Consider the following 24,729-nt stretch of genomic DNA (forward strand, 5'->3'; position numbering starts at 1 on the left):
ACAAAAGGAATGAACAACTCTTTAAACAACCTAGTGAATATTTCATTAGTTAAGGCTTTGTTGTTGTCAACTGAACTGGGTAAGGTAGCTTCCCTGTGCTACAGAGGATGTGCAAACCAGCTTCTATTAGAAGAACCGCAGACTGAGCTACATGATCTTCTACAGATAACTTCTAACACATGCACTGTATAAATCAATCAAGTGAACAGCAAGTATTAACACGAGTACTGTGTATGGGAGGGAGTTAAACCAGCTGGACAATTGGAGGCTGAATCCAGTAATAGTGCTCCTTAAATGCTAAACAACCACAACTGATTAGACATTTGCAGTGACATCCACTGAGTCAAACCAATTTTTTCCCCATACCGAGTTTAATTTACTGGATCACCATTCTCTTTTTCCAAATAGCTGAGATTTACTTACTGCTTCAGATATTAATGGCTATACTGGAGCAAATTTAAAAAGGTAAATTCTCTTGTTTTGTTCTAACATCCCAAATTCAGAAATTGTATATCTACTGTATACTGTATGTCACCTTCTATGTTACCTGTGTTTAACATTTCTTTTGTAAAAATATATGCACTTATCATTATCTATGTAAAGAGAGTTTGCTGTACATTTCATACGTCTGAATACCTAAGAATATATTCCAGTTGTGGAAACATTAAGAATTTGTGGTCATGTGTTTTCACAGTGTCATCACCTGAAGTGGGTTTGAGTGCCTGTGACCTCCTGCAGTCGCTGCTGCAGCATGAAGATCTCCGTGAGGTATCGCTCCTCAGTCTCTGTGGCCTGCTGCTGGTAGTGAGCTCTGAGATGCTCCATCTCCTGCCTGTGACTCTCCTCCAGCTGGAGCTGCTTCTCCTGCTCTTCGGACTTCAGCCTCTGTAGTTCCTTGGTAAGGTAGGTAGATGGTGCACCAGCCCACTCCTCCACATCTAACCGATCTAGAGATGAAATGTGAAATTCAACATGCTCAACTGGATAACATTTAAGATTAGAATCAATTAGCTGAAACTTGAATGTTCCTTCTGGGAAAAATGGGTCACTGCAGTAACCAATAGCAGCATTTAGTAAGAAGTGAATGAACAGAGAGCGGTGAAAGAAACAAATAACAGAAAACAACAGAGCAAAATACAACAAAAAATTAAATTTGTTCACCTTTTTTGAAAGATTAACAGGTTAGCATATGTTTGGGGGTTTACAGAAATACATTTTACACTACATACATATGTAGGATGTGCAGAATTGTCACCAGTTTTATTCACATTATTACATTTACAGAGTGAAGTTTGGTTTAATTGCCAGCTAGGTTGATACATGAATAAAAAATAAATAAATCAAAGCAGGGGAGTGTTACAGTTTGATTTGTGTTTGTTGCTGATCACAGATGTAAAGATGTACTACGCAAAACACACACCTGCAAAAGCACAAAGTGAGTGGTAGATGTGACATATCATTCAGGCTTAATAGTGACCTAAACCTCTAAATATTGAGGGCCTGCAGCTGAATATTTAACAGAATATTAAATAAATCGACTCAGTCACTGGACATTTGTGCTTGACCTGTTTGCTTTTCTTTTTTTTTTGTTAGAGAGGATAACTCCACATTTACCTTTGCTTGTAGAGGGGCTTAAGCTGGCAACTTGCACACGCAGGTCAGAGATCTCCATCTCACTGCTGCTCTTCAGTTCATTGTATGCCACCTGCAGTTCCATCATCTAGGAAACCAATAGATTTGTTTGTTTCTGACAGCATTGTTATCCTTTCTGTTCTTCAAATAAACTAACAATGTGTGCCAATTCCATACTACATATTAAATGTACACAATATGTATGCAACTGTATACAAATCTTACATATATAAATGATACAGTACAAAACATGGACCAGTGCCTGCTAATCAAACTGCTACTTTTGAGTGTCACTGCCAATTAACTTCATAAATAAAGAGCAAAATGTTTTTCTAAAGATTTAACAGTAATTTTTGGTTTTCTTTGGTGTTCACAAAGTTGTTTTAGTACAATCCAAAATTTGTTTTAACTTTTTCCACCTGTGAGCAGCTCTTTCCATTGTGGGAAAATCGTGCCTCAAAAATCTAATGTCTTGTTAGTATACATGCTGACGTTTTTGAGTGTACTTTATTTAAGTACAACATCATGTGGAAACTGGGACACAGCTTATCTCTACAGATGTGCAAGTTCTCACCTTGCTCCCATCAGCTCTCAGCAGAGCCTGAAGCTGTGACAGTCGAAGATGTTCCTGCTCAATCCCCTCCCTCACCTGCTGAAGATCTCTGTAGAGCTCTACATAAGAAAAAGCAATTTCTTTTTTAGATTAGATTACATTTGAACGATCTCAAATGAGAAATTGGATGATTTTATGTGAATAAGTGTAAATGTGCAACTAGGTTTGAATAAACAGAGTTATATATTTAATGCATATTATTTAAAAGCACTTTGTAGGTATAAAGTGAATTTATTACGGGCCCACAGTGCTACATACACTGGAAATATGTGTTATACTATCTGTAATACTTGTTTTAAACTGTTGTTTAATTTCTTTAGGAATTACCTCTGGCCTCCAGTACAATGGAGGTGGATTCACTAGCTTCTGGTCTTTCCACTAAAGGGGGCGGCCGGACCACTGCATCAACACTCTGCAAAAACTCTTCACCGAACGTCTCTCGAAAACACTGAACATGGAACAGTTAGAGGCCAGGTTAAATGCTATGATAACTTGGCAACACACATTAATATAAAATAAATTCAGAAAAATTCACACATTACTACTGTTGGTCTTCAATAATTACCTGAATGATCTCACTGCATTCTTTTGACACAGCTTGTAACATGTTGTGGTATTTAAAGATTTTTGGCTCATCTGAAGAAAATAAGCAGAAAATTGGAATTCATTGAATAATTCAAATGTTTAATATGTTTCACACAGCCACTGACAAACACACTATAACCAACAAAGTACAAAAACAATGCTAGATACATCAGCCAACCAGAATCCTGTTCTGTATGGATCCATCATGAATGATAAATCAAAAGCATCTGTGAGGGGGACACTGCGTTGCCACAAACACAAATGCACCACACAAAGGCAACTGACTACACATCTACTCACCCCGGTCACCGTGATCTTTCAGGTTCTGCAGTTTCAGCTCCAGAGAGTGTGTGCGGGCGTCCGTGTCCTCCTGCAGCAGCTCGAGCTGGGCGGCGTGGATCTGAGACAGGCTGATGCGCTGGGCCTCCATCTGCAGCCTGCACTCACCCTTACCACAGGAAGAAATATCATCAAATTAACACGGCTGGAATAAACCACAGGGGATCATGCCTTTGCCACATATTTAATAATTAGATTTTTATACTGTGTGTTTGCCTTAATTTTCCTAAAAATGTTAAACAAGATAACACTAAATGGCACGGATTAAAAAAAAAACACTTGGAACATTTTGGAAAAGTTGTAAATCACTTATAATTTATCATAAATTAAATTATGCAGCATGCTACATCTATTTACTAATCATGTTTAAATAACATCATTCCACCAATCCTATTTCTAGTACAGAGCAGTAGCACAAGCCATCTGTGTTCAGGATGAGAGGTCTGCTATTATCACTTCTGTAACAGAGAACAAAAGGCAAACAGTGAGGCCTCTTTCTCAAATTATGCATTATGCATTAGCACAAATTCGTTAGGGTTACACAATTCTGAAATTGTGATTCTGTTACCTTTGATGTCAGATGTTTTTAAAGTGCACTCTACATTTTAATTAGGTTGTATTTAAAACGCTTTGTTATGATACAATCTCCTCATCTGCACATCATCTGACAGTGTAGTGTAGAGAGTCCTTTCAAGCCTGTAACCGCTCAGATGTTGCTGCTTAAAACATGCAGACAAGACACGGTCAGTGCCAAACACACAGATGGCAGCTGCGTTATGATGTGCCACTGCCGCACGCACACACAAAAAACAGAATTACTTCTATGATGAAAATTATCCACGTTTACTAAGAAACATAACCCCAACTAAAGAGGAAATTACTAAAACCAATAAAACACATGCTACATTTATTGGGCTTCTTGCAAGAACCACTAGTACAAACAGATTTGTTTTTAAGTGGCACATACGAGTGATTCAATTATCAATTATTTACGTTTTCACAAGTGGTCCAACCCTGTCGTACGAGTCATGTAAAGTAAAGAAAGTTTGCCTTTCTCTAATCTGAATGAATTTGGAGTTTAAATATTGTATGACACCGAACTAAAATAAAATAAAATATAATATATTAATAAAATAAACTCATGTAAAATTAAATATTCTGTTCACCATGCAAGTTTACTGAGATTTGGTATGAGATTTATTAGATTTAATAATATTTTGGCACGTCAACTTATACAGTTCAGTAGTTACGAGGAAATTGCTCTCAGTCCGACATGTGCCTCAGGGCGCTGTTGAGGATCATCCTCTGTTGCACCTGACAGTGTAACATCATGGACTGCTTTGCTTTAGAAAGATGTTTTTTAGCATTTGACTTCATATCAAACCAACCCCTCTTTATTTCTGTCACAGTACGGCTCTGCTCTGATTAACACTTCATTGGCAGCTGTAATATTAATTGTTTTGAGTCCTCTAATACCACTACTGACACGGCTAAATTTGTTTATGTTTTTGTCTGCTGATTTCTAACTGCAAGACTTTCTTCTTTTTACTCTCAGGTAACATTTTTGTCAGTTAAACTTGCCTACAAACAGAGCAGAACAGCCAGCCTTAAGATGACAATTTGGGGGCGTTGATAATTCAAATCTAATGAACACACGCCTAATCATGAAAAGGTGGTATTCATCAGGCTGAAAGGAGCAATTTACAAATTTGTGCAGTTAAGAGAGTTTGGTGAATCCGATTTTAGCAAACCCCACAAACAAAAGGAAGAGATATTTAGGATCAGAACACGAAAATGTCTTGCATTGAAGCCTGTTGTATTTCAGGTGCTTGAGCACCTGTTTATTTATTGACCTTTACACCAAACTGTATGATGTATCAAAGCATCTACTGACACTTAAAAGCAAAGGGCAGGATGTGAGCTTAAGTGACATTTACATGCTCAGTAGTCTCTCCCTCTTCTTCTGCTCCCTGGCACACGACAGGCTCTGTGTGGTGGCCCGTCCCATGTCTGCTCACCTAAAATAAGCAAGCAGAAGAAAAACAGTGTATTTTTTAAAGAACTGTCTTACATATTACCCCAGTACAAATGCAGACAAATATGACATTGATAGACAGAAAGACAAGATGCACCATCACTTCCTGAGGGGGAGCAGAAAGTAACTGTACAGAAATTATCTTATTATTCAAATGATTCACTATAATTTACAAAAGGACTCTGAACATCATCTTGTTTGCCTTCATTTCAATTTTGTTTCACCCATGTGGAGTGTTGTTTAATAAGCTCTTGTAACAGCTTTATAAGAAGTAGTTCATCGTGTGTTTGACTATACACAGAACCTCATTAAAAAAAACACCTGCTTTAAGTTCTCTTGTTGATTGTACAAATGTAAAAGGACTTACACAGAACATTAAACAGATTAAATAAAATTTTTAATTTTCCCGTGCTATTAAGCATCAGAAGCAAATTTTAAAAGACTTAAAGGTTAGGTTTTTGGTCAAGTACATAAAAATGTCATTCTGGTCCATATGTAGTGTTCCAACCCAGGAGGTGACAAAAACAATGTGAAACACAGATATGAAATGGCAGAGAGACACTGTACACCATATTTTGCCTGGTGTAACTGAGACACAGCTTGAAGTGACAGACAAAGAAGTGACTGGGGTAAAATGGCTTCTCACCTCAAACCTTTCACTCCCTGCAGGATGGAAAGAAACTAGAATGTACACATTTCTACACAACGGCAATGATTCAAAGCTATCAGAAGACTGTGGGTGAGTGTTTTCTTTTTTGTTTGTTTGCAGCCCCTTCTCAAAACCAACATTAAATTCAGTTTGAGGACAAGCAGCACCAAATGAAAGCAAGTTATAAATATTGTATAGTTCCCCTTTAAAAGTAGAAATGAGCAGAATATTGATGGGGTCTTGACACTTAACCGTTATGTGCAGGCTGTGCTGTGTGCATTTTCTCTTTAACATTATTCTTCCTACAATAAGCCCACTTACTGTAATGTTGCTAAATGGTCTGCACAAACTTAAAAACATATGGCTAGATATCTTTTAACACAGACTGACTGTGCTGCTCAATGCTACCTTTGACAGCAAGCCTGCAGACACTGAGGCAATTTGCAATCATGACCGTTCACGAGAAAACATGTCAGTGCTGAAATGCCTCAGTCATATTCTGTTCAGTGTTCAGTCTGGCCATGAATGCAATCCACACATTTTTTAATTAAGCTAATAACAATATCAAACATCACAGCATTAATTGTGAATGTGATAGGTTTGAAGCATGCAATTTCAACTACGCTTTCATTTGACATGCAGTTTTTTTAAAAGCCTTTTAATCACTCAATCAAACATGTAATTTAATAAGACTTAAAAAGGCAGCAGAGAAAAAGGCAGCGGGGCCGTGTTACTGGAGAGTGGTGCAGTAGATGCATGTGAGTGCCTACCCGTTTGTTGATGTGGTCTCTGCCTCCGTCTCCCTGGTACCCGTCAGTGGAGTCCTCCTTACCGGCCCTTTCTTGTGAACATGACATAACCTGGCTCTCCATCTGAGGCTGCATCTCTGGCTCTGCAGCACTTGTGGCTCTCTCTTCCTCCTCCACTGCCTCCTCTTCCTCCTCCCTTTGTCTTTCTTCTCTGCAGTCTGACAGAGCGGTGCCCAGTTTGCGCTCCTGTTTCGACCTCTGTCGTCTCTTGCGCCTGCTTGACCCTGAGGCGGTGGACTTCTGCAGGGAGGATCGTCCTTCAACAGGTCCCTCCCCCGAGGACTGGGCTGCTGCTGGGGATGGAGTCTGTGAAAGCCTCTGGAGCTCCAGGGTCTGCCGGATGCTGTCTCTCTCTGATTCAGCTGCCTGTAAGAGGGACTGAAAAGCCTTTATCTCCTCTCGCAAAGATTGAATCTGAAGGTGATGATCCTCAAAAGAACAAACTGGCTCAACAGCTTGCTCTTCTTGCTGGAGCTTTCTCTGGGCACCCTGCCCCCTCGACTGCTCTCTCATAATCTCTTGCTTCTTTTCCAGTTCTTTCCCTAGGCTTTCATTTTGGGCGATGACCTTCGCATTTTCTTGTCTCACTTTCATGAGCTCTTCTTCCAGCTGTCCCACTTTGCACTCTGTAAACATCAGTTGCTCTGTAACTTCGGAAAGCCTCCCAGCCAGGCTTTCCTTCTCACTCAAAGTAACATTAAGCTTCTCCATTAGCTCAGTAGTATCTTTTTCTATCACAGCTTGTTCCGACCTATATGTATTTGTTTCCTCCATTTTGATATTTCTGCTCCTCTCCTCCAGCTCCCGAATCTGTGACTGAAGGCTAGCCATTTTTGCCTCAAACTCAAGTGTCTCCTTCAGTGTCCTCTCTTCTAACTGTGTCTTTGCCTCATTGAGACACATGTACTCCTCCTTCAGCTCCTGATAGTTTACCTCAAAATTCTTTTCAGCAAAAGAGAAAGTAGTCCTCTGCTTTTCAATTTCCTCACTTAGCTCTATGACTTGTTGATGTATGTGGTTGTTCTCTGTTGTGAGTGACTCAATTTTCATAATTTTTGAGTCCAACTCTTCTTTTAAAGTGTTATTAGACTCTATCAATGTCTCCTTTTCCAATTCCTGCTCTTTCCATTTGGTCTCCCAACATTGTTCTTTCTCTGTTGTCTGGTTTTCAAGCCGCTCTGTCTTTTTTAATAATATCTGAATTTCGTGTTCCTTTCGAGCTCGTTCTTCACCTTCCCTTCTCAGTTCCTCAAGCTCTACCTGAAGCTCTTGAAGCTGCTTGACAAGATCGTCTGCTTTGGAGCTGTGCAAAGCACGGTTTAGATCTTCTTTTAGTCCAAGAATTTGGTGTAAAAGCTCATCTCGCTCTGTGGCAAAACTTGCCTTCTCTCTTCGTAACAAATTCAGTTTTTCTTCATAACCAACGCGCAGCTCATCCAACACTCTCTCATGTTTGATAGCGGCTTCATTGAGAAGGTTTTCTGTGTTCAGGAAGCTCTCCCTTTGCAATTCTTCCCTAAGCTGGACGAGCTCTTCCTCATGGCTAAACAGAAGCTGAGTCCTTAGTCGTTCCAGCTCTGCTTCCTGTGACTCCGCCATGCGGTCAAGCACAGCATCCTTCTCCCTCTCCAGCATCTCCAACTTGATCTTGTAGTTGGTTATTTCTGAATCGTGTTTTGCCTCTGCCTCTTGTGCCGCTTCCTGAGCGTCAGCCAGCTCGCTCTTCAGGTTGTCAATGGTCTCCTGGAGGTGCTGCAGTTCATCTTGTTGGCTTTCCTGAGAGTTAAGACTGAGGGAGACCTGTTCCACTTTTTCTTTAGCAGAACGCAGATCTTTGAGAAGATCCTCAACCTTGGCCTGAAGGTTGAACTTCTCTTGGGTGACTTGGTTAAGCTCATGCCTGGCTTTATCGTGCATTGCTTGGGATTGCTCTAATGTCTCTTGAAGCTCCCTAACTTTAGCATTGAGAGTGTCCACCTCAACAGTGACAGTGGAGCTTTGAGACAGTTGTTGTGCTTTTAGAAGCTCGAGCTCAGCACGATGTTGCACAGTCATTTGCTCCACTTTTGCTGCATGCTGCAAATTAAGCTCCTGCTTCATCTGTACTATTTGCTGGCCATACATCTCATCCAGCTCTGCCCTGAGAAGTTCGAGCTTCCTCACAGTCTGTTCTTGCATTTTTTGGACGGTGTCACTCTCAGACATGCTGCCCTGGTGACAACGCTTCTGTAGGTCCTCTACTGTGCCCATGAGCTGCATGATTTCACTAGATGACATTCGCTCTTTCTGTCTGGAGGTTGCAAGTTCACCCTTACAGCTTTCTAACTCCATTCGTTCTTTCTCCAATTCTAATTTACAATGCTCTATTTGGCTTTTACAGCTTTCTAAGTCAGACTTAGTGCTTTCCAACTCATCCACGCATCTTTCAAGCTCTGATTCTTTTGCAGCCATTCGTTGTTGGAGGTCACGCAGGCATTTTTCAGAGGACTCTAGCTCATCCTCAAGCTGGGTAAGCGAGCAGTCACGTTCTGAAATGACTCTCTCTTGCTCTGCTATAATCAGTTCTTTCTCATCTGATTGGTGTATAATATTCTCATCTGTAGTCCGTCCCACATGGACAAGTTCCTCTCTGAGCAGGGTCAATGACAGCTCGTGTTCTGTGATTATTGCAGTTTGCTCCGAAATTAACAGATTTTTCTCTTTCAGCGTTTGTGCAAAAGACTCCTTCGCCGTTCTTAACTCTTTTAGTGACTGCTCCCGACTCATAATAACGCTTTTTTGTTCAGCAATAATCAGGTCCTTCTCGTTTATCCTTTGTGTCAATGATTCTTCTGATCTTCTCCCTGACTACAAAGAAAACCAATTATTAGAAAGACAGGGGCAACATTGAGAACATACCCTATAACCACATTTAACAGAATATGTCTAAAAGATATTTGCGTGATCACACTAGGCAACTTCTTACCATCTCCGTCTCACGGAGCTTCTGCTGGAGCTCCTCCAGCTGCTGTTGGTACTGCATGAGCTGCTGCCTGGCCTGCAGAAGATCAGCTGCTGTGCTGCTGTGGCTGGTGTTCCTCAGCGTCTCACCCGCCTGCAGCTGTGATTTTTCCATACACAAATTAATTTCTAATTGAATACATGGATAGCAAGAAAAACAAAATTATAATAGTGTAATGAGCTGTAGTGGCTGGGTAGTGTAGGATAGAATAACTAATATAACATAGTAGTTTAGACTTCAGAGTTCCCACCTGCTGGAACTGAATATGTAGTTTTTGGCTTTGCTCTGTCAGTTCCAGGAATTCTTTCATGATCTCGTCTTTCTCTTCACGAGCCTGCTGAAGGTTAGATGTGAGCTGGGTGATGATGCCGTCTCGCTGCTTCAGAGCAGCCTCAAAGTCCTGCAGCTACAAAAATAAAATGCATATATGCAATAGTGAGATAGAGCAGAGAAAAGAGAAGAGAGAGAGCATTTTTCCGAAGACAGTGCTTAAAAACAACAGCAAAAGAAACATACTTGTACTGGTGTTATGAAGATGCAAGGAATGTGCTGATTGGGAAGGCTACAGAGCTTTCTGATGAAGAAATAAACAAGTTCCCACCCTTACCACCGCAAAATCTTTACTCCAAATTAGTTAAATGCGTCATTTAGAGCTATAGGTCTATTTGTAGGATGACAATACTTTGTACATTCACACTAACAACAATAATGGGCGAAGTAAACCTAAAAATAATTCTAATTAAACCGCTTTATAAAGTATTTTAAAATGGCAAAAAATTGTGGAAATCAGAAACGGTAAATAATCTACACCCTGTGTATTTTCTAAATGCACCGGCAGATGTTTAGTCGTAATGTACAGAAGAAGAAGAAAAGCTAAAACTGTAATAGTATGACCTTTAATAAAGTAATAAAACATTTACCTGCTGTACTCCCTCTGTGCCGAAGACAGCCCTGATTTCTTCAAGTTCTCGATTCAGCTCCTCCACTGCCTGGGTCTTGGCGGCTAGTGCATCCTCCATATCCTGCATCGTACCTCCCTTTCTCACCTGTTGCGGGGGCTCCACCTCCTCCTGAACAGGAAAATGAGCGCTTTTATAGCATTTACAGGATTTCGGTACAGCCATCAAGATGAGGTTTCAAGAATGAGCTTAGCACTTGGTCACCACCCAAGAGCGACAGGAGTTAGTTACAAGAGCCAGGAGCCACATGAAGGAATGTGTAGTAAATATGTTATCAACTCTTCCTGTTTTAAAATGGATACTTCTTTCTTTCTTTGCTGAATCTTCCAAAAAAATGGGATTGCTGTAGCCAAAACCAGCTTTACAGATACTCATCAAAATGCAATGCTGAAGCCAATAACCCAAAGCTAAATACCTGAAAAGTGTTAACACTGTCAAACAAGTTGTAGGTCTAGCAAAGTTAAGTCTGTTCTTGGACAAAAACTTGTAGAGTACTTTTAAAATGTATTTCTCCATTCCCAGTTTTCTTGAATTTTGCAGATTGCTAACAATGAATTAGATCTGATTGCTGAGGGTTCTCAAAGTAATTAAAAGGGACATCAGAGGGACAAAATGATGCCAACATTTCTTTCTTGCAAGATAATTAAGAATACAATCTTTGGTTCCAAAAATGTATGTATTGGACTGTAACCTCAGTACATGTAAAACTTTCTTCTAAATTGAACATTGTTCAAATATTGCTGTAATTTTGTTCCTTAGATTTCCTTTAACTACTATTAGAAAACAAAAAAGTATCTGACCTAACTCAATGCCCAAAATCTGATAAATTCAAGAAAATTAGAAAGAGGACAGAAATGCTTTCATATCACTGTTATTACACGTTCTCTTTAAAAGAAGCAAACTTTTGCAATGTTGTTGAAAGCTTATCATTTGGGAAATAATTACTAGGTTTCATCCCACACAAAGGAATAAAAACTCATGAATTTCATTCGAAAAAATGTCTAATTTGAAATGTGTTAAGTTATGGTAGCAGTGATATATTACAACAATATTTAGTCCTAAAGATTAATTATGACTTTCACTCTTTCTTAACATCTCACTTTAACCATTTCTGGTTTTCTTCCCATCTATCCCAACTGTACTGATCAGCACCTCTCTGGTTTCTGTCTCGTCTGTTCGAATATTACTTCAGTGAATCTACAGAGAGCAGCTCTTTGTACAACGCCCCCTGTCCTCTCTCCTCCAAGCTCTTCACTGTCCTCTCTCGTCTTTTCTATCATTCATTCTCCCTCACCTGATTCTCCACCAGCTCCATTTTTCTTTCAGATAATTTACACTTCTAAAATGTCAAAAAGCCCTGTTCAATCCTAAACTCAGCCATGTGCTTTCAAAATCATCCTTTCTAAGACAAGATTTTTTTTTCTTTTCCCCACAGTACAGTTTTATACCTAACATGTATGTAGGTATATAGTCAAGTAAGTACAGCATAAAAACAGGCTTGCTTAGTGGGTTACAGGAAATCTTGCAGAGGACTTGAGTATAAGCAAATAGAGGAACATCCAGCAGCCAGTGGGTTTGTTAGCAGAGCCAAAAGCAAAAAAGCTGCTTGATCGGATTACTGTACCCAGATACAATCCTTCGAAGACATCATTAGGTTCTCTGTCATCTCATCATGGCACCCATTTACCTGTTAATTCACAATGCTGTCAGTGAAACATTAAGATTTGGGAATCGTGATGGAAAAGCCTACATAATTTCAGAAGTCATTATTGGGTAGATTTGTACTGCTGAAGTGTGGTGATTTGTATGATTTATTTTCTTCACAAATGCTCTTAAATGTTGGTTTCAGTATGGACTAAAAATCACATGTAAATCATCCTCTTACTGATTTAGATTTTCTTCATTTAGTTTAAATTTCAAACAGTCTTGCTTAGTCAGACAACAGATGTTCTTAATGTTTTAACATGTTTTGTCAAGTAACAAATAGGCAACATAATAGCAGAAAATTAGCAAGAAACGTTTGAAGAATTTTAGATGATACTGGTTTTGAATAGTGTCATTGTAACAAACACGATTGTTTGTCTTTTATTTGACTGGCTCATGCTACAATATAAATAATAATAATAATAACTTTATTTAGAATCCAGCTAAAAGTGCACAGTTCACAGGACACAGTTTAAGAAGACTTTCACCTATTTTCCTGAAAATTAATGGCTAGGTTTGCAGTTGACTTTTAGTGATTTTTCCACCAAAGACAGATTTACCAGCATGTAATATTGTAGTCACCTGTCTAGTAGTCTGACTTAGCGGATGTGTACTGGCTGACTACAGTGACCTGCTTCCCTCTGCTCTTCTTTCCGGTCTCCAGTACCATTTCCAATTAAAACAACAAGAGCATGTAGTCAACCTGGCTAATAAGCTACATGTAAATTATGAAAAAAGGGCAGGGTAGTTAATTAGCCACAAGCAAAATCTTTCTTAATCCATAAAAAAATCCACAAAAGTCAGTCCATTTAACAGCCCTATATGATTGTCCAAAACTGGAAGTAAGCCACAGGTGTGACCATAAATTCCCTTACGACACAGCATCAGTGTTTACATGACTTGGCATTGTAAAAAACATTTGGAGTTACCATAAAATTAAAAGGAAAAGGAAGTTTGTGTCACAAAGTGATGAAATATATTTTCAGAAAGGTCATCTCACCTCTGAGGAACAATCTTCAGCTGTAGTGGACACTTCACTCTCCGGCTGCAAAAGAGAGGATTAAAAGAATGTCATTAATACTGCTCGTAGAAAACCAACAGGATATATGAGCAGCATAAAATAAGTAATTTCAGTCATAACACTTTTAGTTAAGTACATGATAAGACAGCCACAACATCACATTAATCACAAATAAACACTTAATTACAATTGAACACAATCTAAGTCAAATATGTAAACTGTTAAATGAGTGCAGTTGCAGTAAAAGTTATGGGTCTTTATTGTGAAATGAAAAGGGGTCCTAACATTACAAAGACTATAGTCATTACAGTACCAGAAGTCTTCCCATCTTCAATACAATTTAAAATGCACATAATAAAATGTTCAATCATAGCAATTTGAAACAATGCCTGCTTTACGTCCATTTCAGTCGGCACTCAGCATCCAAATGTTGGCCTGACCTACTTCTGCCACACTGCTCCTTTCTCACTCCCACAGAGTAATGGCGGCCATTATTGAAGTCTATTTTCGGGTTAATTCCTGGGTCATAAATTAAACTGTATGGGGCCCAGAACGGGAGAGAAATGACAGGTTTTGCTTTCAATGACTGCAGAACTTGAACATCACTTCAAACTGGTAACAGCAACGCACACAAAAAAGAATATTGGCCAAGTAGAATGTGACATAATATGTGAACATTTTATTACAACCTCATTGATAAGAGAGCTTGACGCAATGTTTACTTGCGACTGATGACGTCTAAGAGGCATCAATGAGTCAACACACTTGCAATTACATTCTCTTTCAGATGCCTGTGAAAGACTCGAGAATGGAAAACTTTGATGCTGTTGTGTTTCCACAGCAACCCCTTCCTGCTCACAGAGAGCAGCATCACTACAAAATCTCTGAAGAGAAACAAGCCCCATGACCAGTTTGCAATAAGAACAAAAATTGTTGTATAAAAAATATAAAAAACATAGGAGAATAAACCATTTAACTTTAAACGGTTAAATAATTTATTTACATAAATAATTCACACATACCACGCTGTATGACTTAGTCTTTTAACATTGACGAGTTTCATTTGTTAGTGATACATAACAGCTCCCATCCATCTATGCAGCAGAAAGATACAAAAGGCTGTGGGACATACTGTAACAGAGAGGATGTGGGTTGCTCCCAAGGTAAAAAAACTCGGCGTGCAACTAAAACATTCATACATTCAATCAACCTTAAGGTCTGCTAAAAAGTGTTGCAAGGCCACAGGAATTGGTCACACAGACCGACGCATCTCAACCTGTTTAAAAGGCAATTGTCTGTTTCCATGGCAACCGGTAGTTTTGTGGGCATGTACCGCATTGAATGTACAGTGGGTTCAGGGAAAGAGCGGCTACACAGTGCTGATAAAAGAGACTGAGGGCTTGAGTGACAAGAAAAAAAAAGTGTAAGAGCCCTCGGGTCTCTGCATATTTTTGCAGACTGTTTTAGATTGTCTGATTTCGTGCAGAATAATGCAAGTGGATGAATATTTATTTATCAGAATCATTATTGAGACTAGTGAATGTTCAGGCTCCAACTTTTCCATTTATGTTAAAATATAGGAATTAATTGCAGGTTTGAAGGTTATGTATGTTTGTAAAGCTTACAGACTAAATACCAATTATCCTTTCAAAAGGTTTTTATGAGGAAAAAAAACTGACTAAATTGACTGACCATTTTTTAAATTACAAGAAGCAGGGCTTGTAAGGGCTACAGTAGTATTTGTGAATATGAAATGAATTTGTAGAATGCATCATCATTGCATTGTATCATCCTTGTGTTGTTAAGTTTCAAATAGCATGCTTGATGATGTTATCTGTCAGTGATCTATTATGCAAAGGAAGAACTAAGCAGTTGAAAATCTGCAGCATGACCAAAAACTTTCAGAAGTTTGTGAATTTTTTAAATTTACACCCAACAAAACAACAGAGTGTATCCTCTGCAAAATAGAATGACCATCAAAGCAGCTCTGCACCAACATAGAAAATCAAAGTATCCCTGTTGGAGTCTTGTAACGTAACAGTACTTGAGCATTAATCAAAGCAAATTGTTCACATTATAGGATAAAGTTCTTCTTTCTTCTCTTCCATTCAAGTTTTCCAGTGACTCTTTTCCAACATCAAAGCATACAGTCCGTAGCCTCCTCCGAGCAAAAAGTCTCAAGATACAATACCACTAATGCCAACTAGATGAGTGCTCCAAAAAATGTCAAAGGCATTTTGAAAAGTCCAAACTTCACTGTTATGATACAAAATCAACGATACATTTCCTGTGTGTAAGGGTCTCAGTAATTAGATTTCTGGTAAGGTGCATTTTGGTCTAATTGTGAGAATCCATAATTTCTTGACAATTTGACAAGAAGCTACCTGGTAAAAACCTCTGGGAAAATAGGCTTTTCTTTGAAAGATTGGCTCCATTTAAACCAAGGTAATTATTCATTTATTATTAGAATTTTCATTCTTCATGTATGTTGAAGTGTTTGCTTGCCCGTGGACAAATGTCATTCATACACATTTTTTTCAATAAGATGTAAAGGTCTCAGAATTCGATATTTGTTTTAATGTATGTTTTGGTTAAACTGTGTGACTCAATATGCAATACAAACAAGGCTGCAATTTTCCAGCTCCACCTAGACTCTTTTCGTTTAATAAACACTGAATTTTAAAATTCTAAAAGGAAATAAGGTAACAAATAATTTTTCTGAAAATCCTACATCGCTGCTCTGTGCTGTGCCCCCACTGGGACTGGTTGTCATGACAGCTACAGCGGGCTCATTAAGCTCCAGGAAACAACAGAAACAAAACTCTGGAGAGGGCAGTGATCACTTTCACACAGACCTACGACTATGAATTAATCTCTTATAAGTTAATAAAACAAAACTAATGCCATAAAATGAACCTGCAGCTCTTAAAATTAAAGGAAGGAGCAGACAGACTGTACATTGATAAAATCAGACTGCAGCATTAGTGACAGAAGAAACACTTTTCTGAGGAATACTGATATCTAAAAAGGCATCAAATATGTCCAAAATAACCCTATCACCAAATGTCTACAATTACTGACAGATTCATGAATAAACATTTTATATAAGTGGCATTTTGTGTGACTTGTGAATCACTCAAAGAATTGTTGTGCTGAATGTTGTTTCAAAGCATTTAGACAGTGAACCTTATTATTAGCAAAACCACAGACTAATCTCTGGAGGAATATTCTGAATGGAGAATGAAGATGTGAATTAATATATTTTGAGGTGTCATCTAAAACTAGTCTCACTGTTACAAGATGTATTTTAGTCCTTGGTTAATGTATGAGTAATTGAGATATCACTCATATGTTCTCTCTGTGGCTTGCCAAACTTTCTTAAATCTAAATTTTAAAAAAAAGATCACAAAAACAATGGGCATGTTCAAAAAAGTTCTGAAGTTTGATTGGAGACTGAATCTATTCTTCACATCAACTCAAACATGGCAACACCCAGAAATCCTTCCTGAATTTTGTTCAAGCAGGTTGATTGTTTCACTGAAACAACCATTCATGTTGATAAATTTGTCCACATGTTCTCCATAAAAGCTTATATCTGCTCAGTTGCCATTCTAGGGTATTAAAATAAATTAAGATTTCATTACAAAATTACAAGTATTTCTGTATTGTAATTTTAGAGCTGAAACCATTAGTCAAATAATCAATTAGAATCATCAGAAAATTAGTTGGCAGATATTTTGATAATTGATTCATCATTTTAAGTAATTTTTTTGAGCAACAATACCAAAAAAAAAAAAAATCACTGGTTTCAGCTTCTCAAATGTGAAGATTTGCTGTCTTCTTTAATAGCAAACTGACTATCTTTGGGTTTTGGACTGTGGTATGGACAAAACAAGAAATCTGAATATGTCAATTTGGGCTTAATATAATTTTGATGGCCATTTTTGAGTATTTTCTGACATTTTATAGACAAAAACTTTTAGGCGATTAATAACAGAAAATAATTTGCAAATCAAATCGATAATGAAAATAGTTTAGGGTTTAGTTTATAATAGAGTTTCAGTGCAACAGATGCCTAATTTGTACAGTTTGTCCAGCAACTCCAAGCTATGGTCCAAGTCCTTCTTATGCATTAAAAGGAATGAACAGACTGGTATTCTGTATGTGGCACCTACAGTAATCACTACTGATAGTAATACATTGTTATGAGTAAGTGTCTACCTCTATGGTGTAGGTCTGGTCATGCTTGACAGTCTCTCCACTCCGCAGTGTCCTGGCGAAGGTAAACTCTGCGGTGGGTGGGTCTTTATTTCCTTCTTGTGATCTATCTTGTCCTCCGCCTGAGCCCTCCTCTCCTCCCACAGACTGATCCGCCTCGACCTCCACCCTTCCCTGCGAATCCCCCTCCGAGTCCTCCTCTGGCTTCTTTTTCTTCTTCTTTTTCTGTTTCTTCTGGGAGTCTGCATGAGCTTTTCTCTGACGGTACTCAGCCAACTGGAGAGGGAAGAGGGAAACGGGTAGTGTTAGAGATAACAATTACACTTTCTGCTCGGAAGTTAAAAAAAAACATTTCAAGAAACATCCTTTAAAGTGTTATTCTAGTCTACATTTCCGGTCGTAGCTTCCATTCAGATCTTTGTTTATCTGACCCTAATGCTCAGACTTAAGGGCAAGAACCACCTGCTTTTTCCTAATTCACAACTTCATTAGTCTGCCTAGCACAGAGTTTATACTTCTAACAAAAATAAAAATAAAAAAACATATGAACTTACTCCACACAGTTTGGTGAAACTCAAGCGAAACATTGTGTGCCCCAAAAAGGCGTCTTCCCCGCTCCAAGTGAGTCCTCCCCCCCTGTGTCCATATGACCCGACACATGCCTCTTGCTGTGCCAGGTGCTAATCCTGACTGAAGGGATTACATGTTTAAACTATGTCAATGATCTGTCCAAACAGCCAATAACATTGTCGTTATCTTCACCATTTTCAAAATGTTATTCATTGCTTTATTCAGCTCTTGTTTCCTGAGAAGTATTTTAAATGAATATTCATGGATTCGTGATAGAAATAACTTTGAGTGGGTACAAGAATCACTCCACTGAATATCAATTTAATAAGTGGAGTGCTTGTGCTAATTTACATTTCATATTTGGGATTGGACTTCATACATGTCTTCCCTAATCTTCAAAACAGCATCATGCTGATTGGCCTGTCTCAATCACTTTCATAAATTGTCTCTCTGAAGAGAAACTAAATCTTTAAAATGCAAACTTAACAGTCATCTGTTTTTCAAAGAAAGGTTGCAACTATCAATTATTTTCATTATTGATTAATCTTTATATTTAGTTTGCTATCATAGAAGACAAAGCTTCAAAAATCGACTACCAAAACAATTAGCAATTAAATTTTGGTCATTTAACTAACCAATTAACCAACTAATGCAACACAGATTCTTTATTTTCTGGCCCTAATCAAAAACATAAATGTATTTTGTAATCTTATGTTAATACCTTTCATCATTTGTATAATGTTGTGACACAGGCCTCTTTTTATTTTGATAAAAAAAACTTACACGACCAACTGAAACACATAGTTCTGAAGTCACACTCGTAGTACAAGTACACATACTAAACAGATCTAATTTCCAACTACTCATTCTCCCTCTTTCTTTCACACATATAAGCCAAATTTAAACAGTACAAAAGTAAAAGGGAGTATTTTACATCACCAGGGAAATTATGATACTAATTACACAGTTAGTACTACTGGTATGTATTATGTATGAGCAACCAGTGACAGCAAATAGACGGCTGAGCGGGGCCGACAGCAGCAGCTACAGGTGTCACACCACAGGTGTTGCATGGATTGCCATAGATATAGACAGACTGTTGCCAAGGATACCGTGCTAATGCCTGCTCACCTGCCCTGGAAATGTCCATGTACACGATGGCAGAAGTAATAACCCCACATAAACTGTGTATCAAATTGTCAGTATGAGCAATACGGATTAAATCCTATATTGCATCATATGTCATTTTATATTGAGATATTGATCTTCACTGTGATATAGTAAATCCATGAGAAACCATGTGATATAGCTCTTAACCAAGCTAGTAGGTGGACCTTGAGTGGAGATTTCATCAAACTACTATTTCCAAGGTCAAGGTCATGAACTTTCATGCTTCAACTGAGAAACTCTTTATGGATAAAATAACCAAATGGGAATGTTTGTTTTTGTCTTATCCAGTGATTAAAAGCCTGAGAAATCGAGAAACTTTATCACGATAATGCAAAAGTCATACTGTAATCAAACCAAACAGTCTTGCTCACTTTGCAACATTGCAATCAACTTCGTAATACACCTGGAAATATTAAAAAGGTAAAGTACAGTTTAAATCGTACAGCAAAATCTCTGACAGTAGACACATTTATATAATTTTAAGGTATATTATGGTCATATCACCCACCCCTAAATATCAGTTAATGGTACCCTGTGGAGTTTTCGACCACTAGTAGCGCTATGTAGCAATGTTTTTATGAGTGGACGAGGACACACATGCATGTGATGTGATACACATTCCTGCCATTGGTTTCACACTATTCCACTGATCTCCAGGTATATGCCAAGAAAACCACCAACATGCTGGCAAAGGCTGGGAAGAAGACGACTGTTGGCAAGGTAACATGGATGTAAACAATGTAGGTCTCCAATTTTTCAAAAAATCTGACTTGCAAATGTTTTGCGAGGAGGAAACTTAATTAATCTAATATGCATGTAAAGCCTCAAGGATCCACACGTGGTGGTGAGTAACACTGACTGACTACAAAACGATTATCTTCATTATCTGCTGATACAATTCTTGATTCATCAATTCAATTGTTTTGTCTATAAGATATCAGAAAATAGTGAAAAATGCCTGTTAAAATTTCCCACAGCTCAAGGTGATCTCTTTCGATCACTTGTTTTATTCAAACAACAGTCCAAAACTCAAAGATATTTAGATTACTATCATACATCACAAAGAAAACGCATCCAATTCTGACATTTGAGAAGCTGGAACCAGCAAATGTTTGGCGTTTTTGCTTGAAAAATTACTAAAACGATTAATAGATTATCAAAATACTTGCCGATTAATTATTTGTTGATCGACTAATCGATTAGTCGTTGCAGCTCTACTTTGCCCTCCCTGACATGCAAGACATGCAGCACAGATTTTATGCACCTCTTTGGCAAACCCCCACTCCCGTAGCAGCAGTCAGCATAAAAGTAAGCACTTTTTGACAAGTCTGGTTTTGTGATGCTGTACAAAAGGTTAGAGGCCGACATGACAGAGCAGAGAGTGGGCGTCATGGTCACGTCCCCCACCTACAACACGCAGCTTAAAAGCTCTAAGGGCTTCTGATCTGTGACTCTGCACCTCCACACACGCCCCACCCCTCATCCAAATATACCCATCTATCAGTGTTTCCAGAAGTGCTTTATTCATCAAATACCAGGGTACACAGAAAGAGATATGAGTGAATGCCAGTCTTACAGGATGGAGAATCTGGTGACTACAATGACAGAGAGACTACTAGCAGTAGTGTGCCATATGCAGTGGACATGCCAGCAGAAATCACCCTGAGTTTTGGAAAAGAATCGGGAAACCCGGCCTTTCGCTCAGCTGCTTATCATTGCAGGCTGTACTATTTGGCTGGGCAGAACAGAGCATTGGCTGAGCATATGGAGTACTGGAGCCTGTGTAGCTGCATATCACCATCTGGGAAAACAGAGACTACGTAGGTGTATCACCATCTGCTGTCTGAAAACATTTACACAGGCATATTTTTACACAGGCTTTTTTTTTTATCCATGTTTAATAGTAGCTGACTAACAGCATCGACAACAACATCCTTTTTGATTTTTTTTTGCAGCTGTGAGCTGCAATTACAATCTGGCGTTACTCAAAGGAGCTGAGCTACCAAAAACAATGTTTTCATAGTCAGGATGAGCACTGATGTGTGTTTATGTATGTCTTTTGATTGTTTTTTATACATCTAAGTCTTTTACTTATGTAACTTTAGAAATTGCGGAAATGCAAACAAAACTTCAGTTTGGGGACATTACACATAACACACATTGTAGTAGGGTTAGATGATAACACAATATAGGCCTATTTCATTAGATGACGTATATTTGTTTACCACAAGAGTTTTTAGTGTTTATACTGAGGGGGCTCTCCCTTTAATAAGTGTTTATTAAAGGTGTCTCTGGTTATTTCATCAATGAACAGTTTATCAATTGATTTAGCAGAAAATTGACAATATCATGAGATCTATCAATATCACAAGTTACAATAACCATACAGAATATTTTATCCATGTCGCCCACTCGTACATAGTACATACAACAATACCTTCTGCCTCGCTAGCATCTTGATCTTCAGGCTTTAACTAGAAATCACACCTATCACACACATCACAGCAATGTTTGCACCTAAAAGTGCAAAAATCAATACACAATGAAACTTTACTTAAAATAGCCCAGTTTTAATAGAAATTAAAAAAAAACATATGACAGCCTTGTGTGATGCATGATGATAAGTGAGGAACAAAGCTGACCAATCACAGTTCAACATCAGTAACTCTGTAGCATTTGTGAATTGATGAAGTATGAAAAAATTTTTATGCCTCAGGAAAAAGCATGCTGAATGCACAAGTCTGTTTTAAGCACATTATCACAATTGAAAAAGTAGTTTAGTACATCTGATGCTTAATATAATGCTTAAAAGTATTATTTACAAAAGGTGTCTTTAAATAAGTAACAAAGTGGTTTTCTGTAGTTTGTTTGATGCCTGTGAGACTCACTGCTAAAAATACTGAAGCAATACTGAAATACAGCAGTGCAGTGGAACCCAGGAGGGAAGCTCACAGCGTTCAGTGTCATGTGTCCATGAGACTGCCAGCAACGCTGTGTTAGTCAACACCCAGCTACGTGAGGGCAAAAATCCTTTTCACTCACATTCCAGTTAGCAATCAACAGCTTATAGCCCTGAAAACAAAGCAACAGCAACCTGTGCTCCACCCTGGTTCATGACTACTGTAGCGGGTGGAGCTTTGTCTGTTCAAGAGGCTCCAGACACAGAATTGGCTATAATTTATATATGTACATATGCATCTCGCAGACATAGGATGTAAGCCGACCTTTTGGAGATGGCTGCTACTCCAATGAGCTCAAAAGGAATATACACAAGACCAATGCATTACACCCAACCCACCTTATAGAAGAACAGCAACAGACACTCTCTCTGATGCTTCTTTTACTTGCTTTTTCATGTACAACAAAGTGGCATGGGACTTTTATATATTTTTTTTATTACAACTCATCCTGTTCCAGGCTCAGTAACTTCAACTATATGCTGGACTTTGGCCAGCTGAAGTGTATGGCATGTAGGTGCAACATCCTGGGTTTGAATCTAGCCTACCGGACGACTGTTGCATGTCCTCATCCTATTTCATGTGCTGGGCTTTCTTAAGTCCTTATACACCAAAGTAGCATCTTGGGGTTGTTTTCTGTAGTTTGTTCAAAGCACAGTTCATCTGGAAGACAATCGTGACTTAACACTTTCAAGATTGTTATTTGGTGCAAACCAGATTGGCATAAAAATTGTAATGTGTGAACAAACAAAACAAACTCAGAGACTGAAAAAACTGCAAAAAGCATTCTGGTGTGAATACATCCTAAGTGTTCAGTCTTAATCTTAAACAAACTGTTGGCACTAAAGCTGTGATGAATTAGCTATTTTGGGTGTCCAGAAACTAGCCTTGTTCCTATCTGAAAACCTTTCCTCTCATAAAGAAAGTGAAACACAAACAACCTCTTGCATGGTATGGTATCTATACTATCAGTTATCATTTGTGGTGTGCAACTGCAGCTTCAGAATTCATCGACATTTTCTTCTAGAGCTTTTCTGCGTGATGCGGTTACGCTGCTGCCTCAAGTGAAAAACAAGTTTTTGTAAATATCAAAAAACAGGGGAAAGGGCTCACTTTAGTCACAACAAAAGTTTCTAGAACTGCACAGAAAGTTAGTTTCAGTCATCATTCAGGTTGTAGCTAGTTAAAACTGGACAGCTATCACATTCAATTAATCACCTGGCAATCCCTTCTCAAGCGGTACAGACATTACAAGAGCTTCAAAAGTATTCAGTGTTACATTTTCAAACATATAGGAATGATAAAGATTACAGCAGCCTAAAAGTAAAACTCTCCAGTGTCAAATAAGCCAATTAATAAACTGAATAAACCATGGTGTTCAAAGTCTATTCATCACATAGAGTGGTGTGCAGGGCACATCCATGATTAGTCACCTAAAGGATTAACCATTCAGGCCTAAGCTAAGTAGATCAACTTGTACCTTTGCTGTCCTCAAAACCTCCAATGCTGCCTGACAGTGACACTGACCTTTAGGCTGAAAGAAAACCTACTTACGGACAGACAGAACAGGACTGGTCTAAAGATAAAAAAGTACAAGGGAAAATCCACATTAAAAGTGAATTTCATTCAATGGAGGGACCCCTCTGACAGTAAAAAGAAGGAGAGTAGAAGAAGCCACCATCTCAACCTTTATTGGAGACAACCATTCACATAAAATATATGTACTGTATATATAGTGTTTCAGTTGATAAAATGTAACTGCACTGAACTACACAGGAAATTTACACAATTTCTTCTTGTGAGGGGCACTTTAAGGTGACTTTACAAAGACCTCTAGGAGTCTGGGTTTATACAGCGAGGACCTGAAATTGGTAGAAAGAAAGTAACAGGGAGATAATGTTAAAGTCAAAGCCTTCCCCCATGGTGATTGTAAAAGGTGCCATATCACTGCAGTTTCCAGTGCTTTTCAACAACAGTCTCCAAAAAATGAAACTCCTTATCTACCATGTAACTGGAGAACTGAGCCAAAGTCTTGCACGAGTAACTCCACAATGCTGGTGATGCACTTGTCAATATGGCCCATTTTGCCACAGAGACAAGTGCAAGTGAAAGCACCAGTACATTGGAACCATAGCTTGGCAACACCAGCCCACAATTTATGCTTTGCTCATAGTCTGGTATGACTCAACAGGCACTTACTTAGGACAGACATTATTTCAAGCAGGCTATACAATAGATGATTGACAGTTCTCCCTTCACTCAGACACTCTGCCAATACCTGATTCAAAAAGCACATTAGCTAGCCACTGTCACTGGTCTTTGCTTCAAACTGGAAAAATCACAGCAGCTGACAATGTCATACTTTTCTGAACTATCACCATAATCAATTTCTGTTCAATTTTGAGGCAAAATGTAGGCCACACAGACTCTTTCATTTAATATTTAAAACAACAAGTTTAAATATTTT

The 24,729-nt window shown here is 38.4% G+C and overlaps 1 protein-coding gene across 1 annotated transcript in view; it reads right to left on the reverse strand.

Annotated features, from left to right (window-relative positions):
• The window catches only part of akap9 (A kinase (PRKA) anchor protein 9), a 67,602-nt gene that overhangs the window by 41,013 nt on the left and 1,860 nt on the right, over window positions 1-24,729 (reverse strand). Inside the window, 14 exon segments of the mRNA XM_044172686.1 lie at window positions 704-947; window positions 1,615-1,720; window positions 2,207-2,304; window positions 2,573-2,693; window positions 2,811-2,881; window positions 3,131-3,278; window positions 5,107-5,187; window positions 6,624-9,509; window positions 9,628-9,762; window positions 9,914-10,069; window positions 10,584-10,733; window positions 12,247-12,309; window positions 13,327-13,371; window positions 17,569-17,841. Of these exon segments, the coding sequence (XP_044028621.1) occupies window positions 704-947; window positions 1,615-1,720; window positions 2,207-2,304; window positions 2,573-2,693; window positions 2,811-2,881; window positions 3,131-3,278; window positions 5,107-5,187; window positions 6,624-9,509; window positions 9,628-9,762; window positions 9,914-10,069; window positions 10,584-10,733; window positions 12,247-12,309; window positions 13,327-13,371; window positions 17,569-17,841 (4,577 nt within the window).

The sequence above is a fragment of the Siniperca chuatsi genome, linkage group LG17 (genome assembly GCF_020085105.1).
Source record: "Siniperca chuatsi isolate FFG_IHB_CAS linkage group LG17, ASM2008510v1, whole genome shotgun sequence".
In the NCBI taxonomy this organism is placed as follows: domain Eukaryota; kingdom Metazoa; phylum Chordata; class Actinopteri; order Centrarchiformes; family Sinipercidae; genus Siniperca; species Siniperca chuatsi.